General features: G+C 47.9%; 1 protein-coding gene and 1 long non-coding RNA gene across 2 annotated transcripts; one reads left to right on the top strand and one right to left on the bottom strand.

Annotated features, from left to right (window-relative positions):
- The first annotated feature begins 440 nt into the window (after nucleotides 1-440).
- LOC310686758 lies at nucleotides 441-7523 on the top strand. The gene is made up of 2 exons (XR_014516096.1): nucleotides 441-740; nucleotides 6504-7523. It is a non-coding gene; the product is annotated as an uncharacterized lncRNA (long non-coding RNA).
- Nucleotides 7524-12891: 5368 nt separating this feature from the next.
- On the bottom strand, nucleotides 12892-16337 carry DRD5 (dopamine receptor D5). The gene has a single exon (XM_083460218.1). It carries the CDS (start codon nucleotides 16245-16247, stop codon nucleotides 14775-14777), a length of 1473 nt encoding a protein of 490 aa, XP_083316344.1. The 5' UTR covers nucleotides 16248-16337; the 3' UTR covers nucleotides 12892-14774.
- Nucleotides 16338-17154: the final 817 nt, after the last annotated feature.

The following is a 17154-nucleotide window of genomic DNA, read 5'->3' on the forward strand; positions in this document are numbered from 1 at the left end:
TTGTTTGCCACACAACCTTTCCTTCAGAGTTGCCACATAACTCTGCTTTTCCTAAGCTACTTTGCTGCTTTTCCATTGGCAGCAGTAAAGTAATGCTAGACCCAGTGCTTTTTTTCTGGGGGGACGCAGGGGTACGCACACCGCTAAACATTTTGTGAATCTTTGTACTTTTGTCCATTTGCTGATTTATTTTTCCCTATTTGAACTATAAAATGGTGACTTTCTTGAGTCAAATTGAGAGTACCCCTAGACATTTTTTTAAGGGGGAAAAGCACTGGCTAGACCAGTCAGCTTTGGTACTTGTAAGGGGGGGGGTACCACCTTGTCCTTAACTCCAGAAGGGAGTGGGTGGTGCTGTGGTCTAAACCACTGAGCCTCTTGGGCTTGCCAATCGGAAGGTTCAAATCTGCATAACGAGGTGAGCTTCCACTGCTCTGTCCCAGCTCCTGCCACCCTAGCAGTTCGAAAGCATGCCTGTGTAGTAAATAAATAGGTATCGCTGCAGTGGGAAGGTAAACAGCGTTTCCATGTGCTCTGGTTTCCATCACAGTGTCCCATTGCTCCAGAAGCAGTTTAGTCCTGCTGGCCACATGACCCAGAAAGCTGTCTGTGGACAAATGCCGTCTCCTTTGTCCTGAAGCAATATGAGCACTGCACCCCATAGTCACCTTTGACTGGACTGAGCTGTCCAGGGGTCCTTTACTTTACTCCAGAAACAAAATGTCTTCGGCTGGCCTTGGGTAAGTGAATGCAGGCATTGTAGGTGATGTTTGAGAAGGGCTTGTCTTCTTGGAATTCACAAGGGATGCTGTTGATGAAAGGAGATGGGCCCTTGACCATCAGTTATTTGCTGGGGCACTCTGTGCCTCATTCCAGCTTGCAAAACATTTGGCCTGGCAATCAGTCTCTATCCACTGCAAAATTTTGCACTGTATGCAGGAGCTATTTACATAAACGTAGGAACAGATAAACCTCAAACTGTCCAGAGTAGAATAATAGCTATTACCAACATAAAACATTTAGGACTCTATAAAAAGCCTGTAGGGGGAGAAACAACTCCTGACTTATTCTATATATGCTTATTTTAGATTGCCATATATAAAATATATTCAGATATTCTCACAGTTTCACTGAATTACTCTCATGAATTTTTATTATCTCTTCAATATTTAAAGACTGCATTCCTATCTGTGGCATTCCTGATGCATTTAGGCAGTAGAAAAGAGCTTTCATCCATTGGCTTATAGCATATAGTTGTGAGAGCAAAAGGTCGCTCATGCAACCAGTTTTCTCCAGGAGTTCCTCAGCCCCCTGGGCTGCCAGAAATTCTCTCTGGAGGCTTGGGGTGGTGCTTTCCTGAACATTATGGGCTGGAGGCTATAGTGGAAATGCAGAATTGCCGGGAATCATGCAGAGGCACCTTCTGCAACTTGAGATACATGAAATGCTTATAGGGACCTTGGCAGCTAAATATGAGGTATACTGACAGCTCTGTCAGCTGCATCTTTCGCTCCCAAATTCCCCACGAGAAGAACCAAACATTAGCCAGCCAGGGAAACCATTAATTCTTCACTGGGCCAGATTTTAATCCAAACAAGAGAAGAATTCCAGCATTTGTAAACTTTGTCCCTCATTTGAAGAAAAGAGTTTTTTGCTAGAAATTCACTGATCTATAGGGCAGTGTTTCCCAACCTTTTTTGGGCAAAGGCACACTTGTTTCATGAAAAAAATCTCGAGGCACACCACCATTACAGCCCCGTGACGTCAGCGCGCAGCGTCACGCCGGGAGGGACATGAATTGCTAGCAAATTACATAATCACCTCCTTGAGGGCTGGCTCATCTTCTCCGAAGGCAGAACCCCATTAATTAACAGCACAGACTCACACCATAGCCAAGACGAGGGGGGAAAACCTCAGTCATGCACAGTCATGCACATGTGGGGGCTAAATGAGGACGAAGACCGGGCAGAGAGCAGGGTTCAAATCACCCCACCTGGCCAGGACAATCCCTGGGTGCTCCCTTGGGCCACTCGCCTGACCCACCTCGCAGGGCTGTTGTTGCGAGAATAACACGGGGAGAACCACACGCGCCCCCGGGAGCTCCTTGGAGGAGAAAGCGGGCGATGAATGCAATGCACAAAATATATGAGAGGCGACCAGGTTTTGCAGGTGAGGGGCCCCCGCCAGCCTCCGCTTCCAACACCCGGCGCAACGACGCCGAAGTTTCCCCCCGGGCTCGGCTCGGGGAGCAGCGCTGCTCCCCCCCGGCTCCCCTTCGCCCTCCCGGCTCTCTCTGCCACCCACTGGGGACCCCCCTGACCTGCCAAGTCCGGAGCGCCGGTGGAAGTTGCATGCATGCATGCAGGGCACCGCGTTGCCATTGCATTGCACTGCACTCCATGCAACGCCTGCACGCATGCATTGCCTTGCACGCACGCCAAGGGGTCTCCCCGCGGTCCGATGCGTCCCCTCCAGCGCGGATGCAGCATTGCAAAAATAAAACCCCCCCGACGCAGCCCTACCTGGGGGGCAGCCTCCGCCTCCGACGCTCCGCCTCCGCGGGGATCCCCGGGCTCCATCCTGCCGCCCGATCTCCGCGGGGGCGCAGGCAGGCAGCGCGGGGTCTGCGCGGAAGAGCCCCTGCCTGCCCGGCCGCCGCTGCGCTCATTCAATGGCCGGGAGAAGAGCGCTTCAAACAAAACGCCCGGCCCGCCAGGGCGAGGGGACTACGGATCCCGGCAGCCCCCGCGCCGGGGACGGAGGGGGAGAGGCCGGGTGCAGGGATGGAGGGACGGGTGGGCGAGCGAGTGAGTGAGTGGCAGCCGCCAAGCCTTGGCCGAGAGCCAGGAAGGGCCTCCCCGGAGGAGGAGGAGGGAGGCGCAGAGCGGGAGGGAGGGAGGGAACCCCAGGGGTCATCTAGTGACGGCGCCCCAATCGAAAATTTGACTTAAAAAAAAAATCTTTCGAATTTTTTAATTTTTCCCGCGGCACACCAGGCAACATCTCGCGGCACACTAGTGTGCCGCGGAACAGTGGTTGGGAAACACTGCTATAGGGTATCTACCCGGTTTATGATTCAGGACGTTAAGTGCTGCATTGGACTGCAAACTAACGCATTGCAAAAGTGGGAAAAGATGTGATCACTAATCTGTGGAATTACTTCGGTGGATTTGCTAGATGTGACTGCTAACACATTTTGGGGATATTATTACATATGACATTTTGAAAGCCATTATCTTCATTAATTAGGCTGAATAAAAACACCTTTGGGCGGGGGGGGGGGCTCTCTAAAGTTTCCACACAATCAGCTAAGGCAAGACAGTAATTCTAAGCAGCCAGCGCAGAAACGGGTCTTGCCATGACCCTCCTGCTTTAAAACAGTCTGCTGCGTGAGGGAGGGGGGGATCCCTGGCCATAGCAGGGCTCCAACTTGCCTTCCAGGATCTTTCCTCAGATCCAAGAAGCATCAAAAGCTGCTCTCCTCCTTTCCTTGTCTTCCTTCAGACAGCTAGTGCTCCACGCAGATCTATAAACTGTTCTAAAGTTATTGACTCAGCATTCCCCATCTATTGACCAACATGACAGAATCAGCTGAGGGCCAAAATAAATGTGGGTAGATTTCCCTATGTTTCTAACTTTAACGAAGCTGTGGGGAACTCAGGATTCGAGTATAGGAACAGTGCTGGGAGGTGAGGTGCTTATCCCCCGCCCCCTCCAGTGATTTGCCCTTGTGGAGAGAAATGCAGAGAATTGTCTGCCGCCAAGCTCAGCAGTGAGGTGAAGATCAGCTTTGAGAAGGAGAAACAGCTTCAGTGGGGACATTCTGTGAGGGGAAGCGAAAGTCAAGCACTCCTCTCCCTGCACTGCTGTTCCAAGAAATGATTGAAAGAAATACCTGGAAAGATGATGAACTCGACAGAACTCTCTCATTCTATAAATGCACGAAGCAACAACACTGAGTCCTGGTAGTTCTCAGAAATCAAAAGGCCCACTTTGCAAAAGTACTCATTTTAAAAATGAGCAACATAAGCCAATATCATTTTCCCTACCACCTGACATGCTTTTGAACATATGAGGTTGCTACTTTCTGGGCCTATATCTCTCAGACCTGCCACTTTGTGAGACATTAATTTTACAAAATACGCTATGGAAATTTGCTTGAGGGTAAGTCACTAAGCTTAGGACAAAACTCTATGTGATGGCAAGAAGTCAGTGATGGGGCAGTGGAGCAACTCTAGACATGTGCAAGAAAACTCAGGTGACTCAAAACTTAGGGGTGCCATTCAGATTTTAAGGTGGAAAGAAGGTCCAAAAGCCTGCCCATGGTCTGTTAATGTGTTTGTATTATATTGTTAAAGCAACAATGGACATGGGGCTTTCAGCTATAGAGTCTGAACCAATCCTCATTCCCTAATGAGTGTCTGCGTATGAGAAATGTGGTGCATAATTCTTGTTCATACTTTTCAAGCATAACCTTAAAGCTTCCGGGGGGGGGACCTTAAAATTAGGGGTGCCAATCAGATTATAATATTATTATTATTATTTATTTATTAATATACCATCCTATACCCAGAAGTGTCAGGATGGAAAGAAGGTCCAAAATCCTGCCTTTGGCTCCATTAACAGTCAATGACTTTGACAAGCTTTGGTTTGTTATTTTTTTGTAAATAAAGGACACAGGGCTTTCTTATATATTATGCAGAAGAAAGCTTAATTTGCCAAAGGCCTGGTTATAGAGAAACATTTTTACCTTGCTCCTAAAGATATGTAAGGAAGGTACCAGGTGGGCCTCTCTGGGGAAAGCATTTCACCACAGAAAAGGCCCATTCTCACGTTGTCCTCCTCTTGTGGAGGAGGCACATAATGTAGCACCTCAGATTATTATCACAGGGTCCAGGCTGGTTCATATGAGGAGAGGTGGTCCTTGAGGTATTGTGGTCCTGAGCTGTTTATCTCTTGGAAAGCTCCAAGCTGAAGAAAGCTGCTGTTAGGGCCAGCCCACCCATGAGGCAAGTTGAGCAGCTGCCTTGGGCGGCAGGAAGCACAGGGGCAGCAGATCCCAGGGTAGATCTTTATTCCCCCTTTGTTCCTGATGTAGATCTTCATTCACCCCTTATTTCCTGGTGGAGAGGGGGTCACCATGTCGTGGTTCACCTCAGGTGCTAAAATATCTTGGACCGGTGGCTGTACAGGCCCACGTCGATGCTTTAAGTCCCGCTACTGACACCATGGAAGCTAACCTCATTGATTCTTTCCTCACATAAGCCTCAGTAGTGAAACAAGAAGAGTACTGAATGTATAGATGTCATTGTTACATGCTGAGATGATATTTAGGAAAACATGGGTTGGAGGAGGTTATGCTTGGTTGTGGGGGAAGAAATTGCTTCATCTTATAGATGAGAGGCCTGGTTGCACAGCTGAAATATGGGGCTAATTTCCTAGTTAAAAGAATTAGTTGAGGGATGTCACTGGGGAGAGGGAAGAAAGCTGCTGAGGGGGAGACAGCTCAATCCCTCACCCTGAACAGACATCACCCTGAAGTCAGCCAAGAAATAGACCAGGCAAACCTTCTCTTGTCATTGTCCTTTTCATTTCCCCCAAAGTGCTACTGAGGGGGTGACTCCCCAAAAATTTATGATATTATTAATGTGAACCCTATGTTTAACATGATGCAATTAAATCCATACCCTGGAAAAGAACTACAATTCTTAAACTTTATGCTGCTTATGTTTATGTAACAGATAAGAGAGAAAGTCTTGCTTTGAACCAGCATTTTATTTTTCACTTCCTGCAACAGTAGAATAACACTGCAATACATAAAATGCAGATTGGGGAACTGCTGAAAATGCTACCAGTAATCCTACCAGTAATACTTAGCCTTCATAAATCAACGTGGCCTAAATAAGTCTCTCTCTCACATACACGCACCCCATATATATATATATATACACACACACACACACACACACACAGTGCAGCTGGTCTTTCTGTTTCTCAAATTTTATATCTGATGTTGCACTTTCTCCCACAGATGCTTTCCTGAAGGTCAGCAAATAAATATGGCAGAAGCCATTTTCTTCAAAGCTTTTGATATCACTCATCAATGCCTATTGATTTAGGGAAACTGTTACACTTGGTGCTTTGTTCTTTCTGACAAGTAGCGCTGATCCTTATTTGCACCCAGACTTGTGAAGCCTGCCAACACGCCAGATTTTTCCTTCACCTTCTGTGTGTTTTCTGTATGAAGCTGTCGAAAGGCAGCCAAAGCAGCGGAATGCAAGGAGTTGCACGGGGACTCTGCTGAGTGGGGCAGGGTGCCTGCCTTGCCTTGGATTTTTTAAAATAAAATATCTTTAGAAAGCATACGCAGTCAGAGCAAATAAAGAGCAAGTAGAGAAAGGCTGCCTAACCCTTTCCCCACTGATCACAAGATTCTGTTTAGCATGTAATTTGAGTCTACGAAACTCTAAAGTGCGCATTCCCAATTTTGTGTCTCATTTCAGTTTCTCCTTTTTCATCCCAGTTCCTTCTCTGAAGCTTCCGTTTACACAGATTCACCCTTCTGCACCTGACACTACCTGTACAGCAATTTTTATTTTTTTTTTATTTTTTAAAATGTGAATTCACTCAACAAAGAAACCAGAAAAAGTCCTGAAGATCCAGGATGCAGGATTCTGGATGGCACAGAACTGGTCTGGATGCAACAATTCTGGCTTAATAAACCATGGTTTATTCCTGATTTCTTAAGCTAGGGATGAGTGTTCAGCCCCAGACACTCTCTTCCCCAACCATTAGGGTTACAACTACATGACTGCAATCTCAGTCCCTTTAAACCAGTTTCCTGTTACATGAAAAATAGTGGGCTGAGGTGTAGTTTCAATTGAATAACCAGGATCTGAAACGAGACTCAAACCATGCTTTCAGATCCTGCTTAGTGAAACAACACTAAGCCACAGTTCCACATTTCAGACAGAACAGAAGACAGGACTGGCTGTGCCAGGAAGCAAAGTGAGGATCCCCCCAGACTCGGTTGCTGTCATCAGGACGGTGTTATCCCATTGCCAGTTACATTCAGCTGCTGGTCTGGTCAGCTACTGTGGATGGAAATGGGCAGGCCTTGGGTAGACCTTGTATGTATATTTTTAAAATGCTTTCCTTAAAGCCTGTTTTTCAAAGCTAAAAGGATGTGCTTGAAAAATGACTTTATCCCATTTTTGAATTCTCAGGTCAGTTGCTTTGGTTTGAACTCTATTTGCACATTTTACCTCAAAATGCTTTCAATTAAAAAATAATTGAGCAGAATTCTTCTGCATGTTATTTTCCACCCATGTGGAATAATCTACCTTTAGTTATTCTGAGATGTGCTTAACAAGCACAAGGCTCTTAAAATAGCTGGGCTGGCTATGTATTGTAGGTGATTTGTGAGAACACAGGACATAGCGAAAGCTCTATTTTCATTTAATGCCATCTGTATTTAAAACAAGCTTGTTTCTGCCCTTATTAAAAGAGTCAGGTTTTATCATCGGATTGTGCCATTGCAGTGAAATTATTTTTCCTCCCAAAGATCATTGGTGAGTCACAATATGAAGAAATGCCACACACCTCAAGTTCACCCAAAGAGTCCCCCATATACACCGTGTCACACATGCACAGGTTTATGTGTACATCTAAAAGAGCCATATTTGCACACATCAAAGTGCTTGTCACTGCATATACCATACATGTGCACATGCAGGGAAGCTGGAGAGGAGAGGGGAGAGAAATCCGTTGGAAATGAAGTGTCTTAGGAACTGATTGATCTGGAAGGTAAGAAAAGAGAAAATTTGTCTGCATAGTAATTAATGGTGCTTAGGAGATTGCTTAGGAGATCTGTGTCTGTGCCTCTAGAAAAAAACTGTAGTGGAATATTAATCATCAGAGGGCATGGGATTTGGACTGAAGAAACTCATTGTAGTTAATTGAATTAGTTATGATTATCCATTTGACACCAAGGGATCTGGAGGTTTGCAAGCGTCTAGCCATCAATTGGTCCAGAAATGAGCTGAGACAACTCCCTTTTTCCCTTTTCTTTTTGAAAATGCCTCTGCTTATTTCCAGTCCAGAGGTGACTCACCCATCTTGAGAAAAAACTGGATCCTGGGACTTATTAACAGTCCAGATTAACAAGCCACCAGGTCTGGGGGCTGCCTACTTCAGAACCCTTAAAGAATTCCAGTGATAATTGTTGATAATCTAGCAAAATGACACCACAGCACCAAAGACCGCCTCCATCCTGGAAGACAGGAAATCAGCCAACAGAATCCAAAGTTCCTGAAAAGGGCAGACCATGTTCCTGGCAATGCAGTAGAAATCACTCTTCAAGGGGAAATTGTTAAGCAGATTGCAGAACAAGCAACACTGAGGGAAAAGTCAGCTTACTCCAAAAAAGGGAACTGCTGCCTCACCAGTCTTTGGAGTTCTTTGGAAGTGTCAGCGTGTGATCTACCGGGCAGGGGTGATCTATTCGGCCTTCCAAATATTTTCCTTTTGCTTTTTATATATATAAACATTTCTGTTATGTACTACTCAGGGCAACTTACAACCATTCACAATCACAGCATCACACCATCAGTCTTGCGGGGCCAGCCTCCACAGTATCTGGAGTTCACCAGAGTGGCTTCTCCTATCTCTGTCTCATTGCTAAGGCCTTGTCTCAGAAGACCCAGTTTTTCCGTGGCAGGCCATGGCTCTCAGTTAATGATTCCAACACGTGTCCCTTGGGCGTACCTGTGCATCACCACTTGCCAGCATGCACATGTCAGGAAGGACATATGGGAGGTAACATTCCCATGGAAGTATGTCAAATCCATTCAAAGGCCCTCAGCATCATTATTTTCTCAATTTAAGAATGTCACTATTCATTAGGGACTGCCCCACCCTTGAGCAGCTGCTCCTATCCAAGCAAGGTTCTCTCCTTGTCTCAGGTCTTGCCTTGGCTGAATGTTTTGGCTGTTCTAAAAGAGAGAGACCGGATTTATCAATCTATAGGATTCAACTCCCTCCACAAAGAGTGGACGCGTCATATCAAAGCACGTGCTTCATGCCGTTTCATGTAATGCAGCTGCTGAAACAAGTTTTTAACACTTGGGAACACATTGTAGGATAGTTAGTTTTTTAACATCCCTTTAACTGAAAGTTCCCTTACCTTCTTGGGAGGGGAACTACTATAAAAGGGAACACAGCATGGAGAAGGTAAATGGAAATTTTCAATGAGTTATTGGCAGTGGGACTTAGTCAGTGATCAATGGTAAGATAATTGGGGTATTAAAAGCATATGATGGTGAATAGGGCATGTTTATTAGCTACTATCTGAACTTCTGACTTAGACAACACCTGCATAGCTTCAGCAATGCTACAGTCTATATGTGATTCTGCAGTGTCTCCAGCAGAAAAGATGGAGAGCAAAGCTTCTAGCTACAATGGCTACGTGCTCCCTCCACAGTCAGAGCCAGCAGACCTCTGAATATCTGTGGCAGGAAAGGCATGTGTTTGGTTTGCATTTGCTGGTGCCCTGTAGGCAACTGCTTGGCCACTGGGAAACATGCTGGACTTCATTGGCCAGCAAGACTCTTCCTACAGCCCTAGCGCAGCCCTGTTATACCAAGACTCATGCAGGGACCTGCCCAGGGTGCTATTCCACCAACCATGTCACCTCTTTGCATCCCACCAGAACCAGGATGGGTGGATATCAAGACTGAACAGGCAGCCCCTAGCCAGCCCACCCTTGGCCATTGCAAGAGAAAGAAGAGGAAGGGGAGAATATCTGCCAGTCACACAAGCCCTCCGCTGCTGCTAGAATGGGGACCTTGAATGCTGTGAAGGAGAGGAGTGGAGCACAAGCCACTGAGCCCCAAGAACCCCCCCCCCCACAGGCCCCTCCCAACCCACAAAGCCATCTCTCCCAGCAGGACCAAGAGAAGCCAGCCATGTGGGGAGCAAGGGAGGTGCCAAATGTGCCAAAGGGGAGGGATCAGCCCACTGCTGTCATTGCCCCAGGAAGCATAGAGCTGGTTCCTAACAATGCCCATTCTGAGCCCCATGAGTACATTGCTATTGCTCCTCTCCCTGCTCTGTTTAAGCAGAACCTCCAGCCCATAAGAGGGGTGGCTGCCTTTTTTAAAAGGTACAGCACCACATTCACTTGTTTGGCCCAGGACACCTCTCCCTACGGGGGGGGGGGGGCAAGCTGAAGCCCCAACAATAATACCTTGTTAGCTAAAAGCTTAAAGGTAAAGGTAAAGGACCCCTGACAGTTAAGTCCACTCGCTCATCTCACTTTACTGGCCGAGGGAGCCCCCATCGCGGGGATTTGAACCGCTAACCTTGATCGGCAAGCCCTAGGCTCAGTGGTTTAGACCACAGCGCCGCCCGTGACCCTAGTAACTAAGAGCTTAGACTGAGGTAACTCAAGTTCAAAGATGGCTACAGGTGGGATGCTCAAAGAATGTTACTCATATTGGTCTAATGTTACTCATATTGGGAAGTATTGGGAAATAATTGAAAAAGTTGGAGATACTTGGAGGTTGCAGAGTTTGGAGAAACTAAAGGATAAAGTGCGAGATTGGTTACATTATGCTCAGATTAAAGAGGTTTTTAACTTGGACAAAAAGATAGGATTCCAGGTGGAAAAATCGAAACTAGAAACAGAATTGTTAGAACCCAAGACTAAGGTATTGTCAAAAATGTATAACTTGTTGCTAAAATGGAATACTCAAGATGAAACAGTTAAATCAGCCATGATAAAATGGGCACAGGACATTGGGTACAACATTATGTTTGCTGACTGGGAAAGGTTATGGACCACCGGTGTGAAGTTTACGGCATGTAATGCCTTGAAAGAAAACATTATGAAAATGATATATAGGTGGTACATGACTCCAGTCAAGCTCGCAAAAATTTACCACTTGCATGATAACAAATGTTGGAAATGTAAGGAGACTGAAGGAACATTCTTTCACCTCTGGTGTCCGAGAGTGAAGGCCTTCTGGGAAATGATCTATAATGAGTTTAAAAAAGTATTTAAGTGTACCTTCCCTAAGAAACCAGAGGCCTTCCTTTTAGGCATTGTCAGCCAGAAGGTGTTAAAGAAGGACAGGAACTTTTTTATGTATGCAACAACAGCAGCAAGAATACTTATCGCAAAACATTGGAAGACCCAAGATTTGCCCACCGTGGAAGAATGGCAGATGCAACTGATAGACTACATGGAACTGGCAGAAATGACTGGCAGAATCCGAGACCTGGGAGAAGAGGCAGTGGAGGAGGACTGGAAAAAGTTTAAGGACTATTTACAAAAACATTGTAAATTGTATGAGTGTTAAGAAAGATGCAGGACTGAAAACAACACGGCATCAGCAACTTAGTTGAAAGAAACATGAGATTAAGTGAGATTTGAGAAATAAGATAAGCTTTGGAACAACATTATGTCTAAATTAAGTATTTAAGTATTTGATAAAAATGTTTAAAGTCGGGGACATAATATTTGAAAGCTACAAAATAAGAATTGAAATAAGGTGATAAATTGCTGTTTATAACTCTATAACTGGGAACGCAGGAATGGGAGATGTGAGGAAGTCTAAAAGCTTAAGAAAAGATGGTTGTTGGACACTTGACTTTGTGATGTGTTTGTTATTATATGTTATTTTTTGTGCTTTTTTGTTGCTTTTTGTTTGTTGTATTGTGTTATATGTGAATTTAATGTTTAAAAACTTTAATAAATATTCTTAAAAAAAAAAAAGGCCCTGAACCTTCTCAAGGGAGCAGGATCCTCACAGCCCCTATTTCCTTCAAGATAGCTGCGCACTTAATATTGACTTATAAAATATGATACATGTGGGTTTCAAAATATCCCTTGCTACATATCTGCCATTATGCCTCACAGAAAGTTCTGTGTAGCTTTATATCTTCCATTTTCCTTCTTTGGCAGAAAGCATATATCCTGCAGAGGGATGCGGGTGGCGCTGTGGGTTAAACCAGAGCCTAGGACTTGCCAATCAGAAGGTCAGCGGTTCGAATCCCTGCAACGGGTAATCCCTGCGACAGGGTGAGCTCCTGTTGCTCAGTTCCTGCTCCTGCCAACCTAGCAGTTCGAAAGCATGTCAAAGTGCAAGTAGATAAATAGGCACCACTCCGGTGGGAAGATAAACAGCATTTCTGTGCGCTGCTCTGGTTCGCCAGAAGCGGCTTAGTCATGCTGGCCACATGACCCAGAAGCTATACGCTGGCTCCCTCGGCCAATAAAGCAAGATGAGCACCGCAACCCCAGAGTCAGTCGCTACTGGACCTAATCGTCAGGGGTCCCTTTACCTTTATATATCCTGCACGTCAACTACTTGGAGCAGTTTTTTTAAAAAAAGGAAAAAAGACTGTTTTCTGAATCACGTAAGGAATGAAAATTTAAAAGACAGTAAAACTGAAAATACTGCACAAATAGTTACACACTTTAAGGCCTTTATCCTAGTCACCTTTACCTGAGAGTAAGTTCCATTGAAATCAATAGGACTTACTTCTGAGTATACAAGTGTGGCTTGCACTGTCACCATGAATTCAGTCCAGCTGATTACCATATAAGCAGATATACAACTGTAATATTAATGACTTAAGATTTTTGTGCCGCTTTAAGGCAAGACTATTATTTCTGCAACAGCATTTGGTTCCCTCACTTAATTTTCTCAAAATAAATTGCTAGTATCTGGTACTAAACTATAAATATTGTGCTGCAGACACAAAAGGTTTGTGACGTTTAAATATTCTCCAGAATATGGTTTGTCATTGCTGCCTATTTGAACACTGTTGGATTAATCTTATTTATAATCAGTCTTAACACACATTAACACACAGCACAACTTCCAGTGGCAAATGAACAGTGGGCATTGTGCTTTTATTTTATTTTTTAAAAAATATACAGCATTCATGCTACTTTGGTATACCACTTATGGGCCAACAACCATCTCACTCAGAAGGGCGCAACTCTTCATTTCAGTTAGAGTTACTTCTGAGTACCTTTAACTGTGGTCCTACAGTGAAACTTACTTCAGAGTAAACATGTATCTGATTGCAGCTCAGTCGTGTGAATGTTTATTTAATCATTCACTCACTTGTTTTAAATATTTTGATCACATTCTCCATTAGAAACAATTCCAGAGTGGCTTACAATAAAACACGATTCATATACACAAAACAGCACCATGAAACTTGACGATGAATGTGGGTAATAGGAATCACTCCCACAGAGGTACAGAAAAAACTGTTCCTTAATTCATGGTCTTGAGACCAATTATATTCCACATAATGCTGGAATTGTTTATAATGGGTCTGACACAGCTAAAGTTAATAACTGCTAATTCCCATATATCTTAATAAGAAAATTAAATACATGCCCAACCGCACAACCCCTATACATACTTACTTACAACAACTTTCAAGGGAGTTTGGGGCGGCTGCCTAAATCTCTCAGTGGGGCTTAGAAGTGCTTTATATTGGCTGATATGTGTCCAACATTTACATCAATAGAATACATTAAAAAAACCAGACCCTCTGAAATAATGTTTCTCAAAACATGAATATAAGCCCCTCCTAAAGCCAGAAGTTCATCTAAGAGCTCTCCTAAGGGCTAAATGTAAAATGAAAATGCCAAAAGGTTAAAAAACAAAAAGGCTATAGACTTTCATGTCTTTAGATAGTTCTGAGAAATATTAATGCAGCAGTAATATACACTACAAATCTAAAAATGACTGAGCAATTGCTATAACATCTGAAAGTCACTCTTATTAGAAATATTGAACCTTGACGTTGTATGAATACTAAAATGAGTAGGTCAGATTTGCCTCAGTAGTATTCTTATTTCCTTAATGGACAATTTACCATTTATTTTATATAAAAAAAGGTTGTATTGAGTGCTAGTTCACATAGAGGAGAACATTCCTGGGCACAAAGGGAGGTGATGTGTTCCTTGCAGACTTACTTGTAAGTCCTGTCACATTCAACAGGAATTATTCCCAGGTAAGTGTGCATAAGATTGTTCTAATAAACACTAAGCTCAGAAGTAAGCCCCATTGAATTTGATGGGCCTCTCTCCCAGGAAAGCAGGATTGCCACCTTAATGAAGTGCACCACCTCCATTGAAATGAATGGAGGCTGCTCCAGAACACTCCTGAGCGCAATACCTCCTTCATTTCAGGGGGACTTTCTCAGGACCAGTATTGTGTCAAACTCTTTTTCCGCCCTGATTCAATCTAAGATGTAGCAGCTGGACAATTAACTATCAGTGATTCAAATCTGCAAGTTTCAAATCTGGTTGTCAATATAATTTAGATGTTTTTGGTTCTCAGGAAGGAGCAAGAAAATCCATTTCCCAAAACAGAAAACCACCAAAGTGTGAGTTGCAGAAACACAACAGAAAAACAGTAGCTTGAGACACCTTCCGACTTTGGTCAGAGTAAAATCCAAACTGTGGCCAAACAGCAGTCTTCTGAGAGGACAGTTGTCCTTTTAATGCGCTCGTGTCAGTTTCCCTTGGCACTTCTGGACCGGCCTTGTAAGCCCAGCCTTTCAGCCCACGGTCCACTGGACTGGAATGCCTCCTCTTCTCTCTGTTCCCCGTTCACTGCTGGTTTATGAACTTCCTGCAGGTTAGCATTAAATAATGGCAAGAGGAATAATCGACAGCCGCAACTAGGGTCTGCCCCAAGCCAAAGGATTCCTTTTCTAAAGGCTCTTCCCAAGTGGGGTGAAGCCTAAAGTAGACACGTGGGGGTGAGGGGGGAGATTCTGCCCAGCGAAAGGTCCCCCTCGCAGTCGCCCGACTCGGTGGCGCCCTCTGGGTCGGGAGAGATCTGGGACGCGCCGTCGAAAGGGCCTCCCCAGCCGCCGCCCCCCAGGCTGGGGATCCTGTCCGCGTCGGTGACGGCGCCTTCCCGGCGGAAGAAGAAGGTGTCTTGGTTGCAAGAGATGAGCTCGTGGCTGAGGTTCGCCGTCTCCCCCGGGGAGCCCGAGCAGGGCCGGCTGCAGCCCAGCAGGCGCGAGAAGACCTTCCTGAAGTCGGCGTTGAAGGCGTAGATGATGGGGTTGAGCGAGGAGTTGGCCCAGCCGAACCAGACGAAGACGTCGAAGGTGGTGTCGCTGACGCAGGGCAGGCCGGCGGCGGGGTCGCCGGGGGGGCGGTCGCAGAAGGGCACCATGCAGTTGAGGACGAAGAAGGGCAGCCAGCAGCACACGAAGACCCCCATGATGACCGAGAGCGTCTTCAGGACCTTGGTCTCCTTGCGCAGCGACGACTTGAGGCCCGAGTGGTGGTGCTGCGGCGGCGGCGGCTGGTGCAGAGGGTGCGCGCAGTCCAGGCGCCCCCCGCTGCGGCAGCTCTCGGCGTGCTCGGCCGCCCTCTCCAGCGACGAGATCCGACGGATCTGCACCTGGGCAATCCGGTAGATCCGCGTGTAGGTGACGATCATGATGGCCACGGGGATGTAGAAGCTGATCAGCGAGGAGGAGATGGCGTAGGTCCGGTTCAGGCTGGAGTCGCACTGCTCCGACGGCGCCGCCGCCGCCGCCGTGCTGTTGCTGCTGCCCCAGCTCCCCGGCTCGGGGCTGGCGGTCCCGGGGGCGCGCGGGTCGGGGCCTTTGTGCCAGTTGAGCTGGACGGGCAGGAAGGAGATGAGGATGGAGAGCGCCCAGGCCAGGCCCACCATGGCCAGAGCCACGCGGGGGGTCATCTTCCTCTCGTACCTGAAGGGGCTGGAGATGGCCCAATACCTGTCGACGCTGATGACGCACAGGTTGAGGATGGAGGCCGTCGAGCACATGATGTCGAAGGCCACCCAGACGCTGCAGAAGGCGCCGAAGGGCCAGTAGCCCGCCACCTCGGCCGCCGCCTTCCAGGGCATGACCAGCAGCGCCACCAGCAGATCCGAGACGGCTAAGGAGACGATGAAGATGTGCGTGACCTTGGCGCGCAGGTGCCGCGAGCCCACGATGGCGGCGCACACCAGCACGTTCCCCAGGAGGGTCCACACCACCAGCAGCGACAGCAGGCTGCCCGCCGCCACCATGGGCGCGCCGCCGCCGCCGCCGCCGCCGGCGGGGCCGCCGGGAGGAGCTCCGGCCGCGGCGGGGTCCGTGGCGCCGGGAAGCAGCCCGCGCGAGCGCGGCGTCGGGGGGGCGCCCGCTTGCCCGCGCAGCGTGGCGTTCCTGCTCCAGGGCGCCTGCAGCATGGCCACCGGCGCCGCCGCTCTCCTCCTCCGGCCGAGGGCGCCGCTTGGCTCTTCCAGCGCGCTCCGCTCGGCCCCATCGGTTCCCCCGGGCGGACCGTCCCTCAGCGCCGTCGAGCGCGCCGCCCGCCCGCCCGCGCCCCTTTCCGCCGGCGCGCCTGCTGCTGCTGCCCGCTGCCCGCGTCCCTGGCAGGTGCCCGGCGCTCCTCCTCTGCCGCTCGCATGCCGACGCCCTCGCGGTGCCTCCCCCTGGCCCGCCCTCGCCGGCCCCGAGGCTCTTCGCCCCGACGGCCGAGCGGGAGGGCTGGGCTGGGGGCGAGCGAGCGAGCGAGGCTGCTCCGGGGCTGCGAGGCGAGCTGCCTTCCCCTCTCCCGGCCCCACGAGGCTCTCCCCTGCCCGCGCTCTCCTCCCGGACGGCGCCTCCTTCTCGGCCGGTGGTCGGGGTTGCCGCGGTCGCCTCGCCCCCTCCCTGCACGTCGCGCTGCTTCGGAGTTCGCGGTGCGGTTCCGCCCGTCCACGGGCGAGCATGCGCAATCCCTGAGCTCGGGGGAGCACCGAAGACCCGAGGGTGGGGTGCGGGGTCGGGACTCGGAGGGGGCGGAAGGCGGGCTGGACCCAAACTGCCTCCAACTGGCTCAGTTCATCATCATCATCATCATCATCATCATCAATCCTTCTGTCTCTCTTTCTCTCTGTCAACGCAGCCAGAAGCATCTTTGACCTGACCGAGGGAAATGGGATGCATCCCCCATTAAAGTCAACCGATGTTCAGCCTCACCGCCGCCCCCACAGAGAAAAGTGAAACAGAGCGTCATCTCAGTGCTAAAGAGAAGTTGCCTGGAATAACTCATCTCATGAAAACACTCTGCACATGCCTTCGAGAAAGCTTAGCTGCCCGCCTGCCTGCCTG

The sequence above is a fragment of the Podarcis liolepis genome (assembly GCF_965112155.1).
Source record: "Podarcis liolepis genome assembly, chromosome: 9".
In the NCBI taxonomy this organism is placed as follows: domain Eukaryota; kingdom Metazoa; phylum Chordata; class Lepidosauria; order Squamata; family Lacertidae; genus Podarcis; species Podarcis liolepis.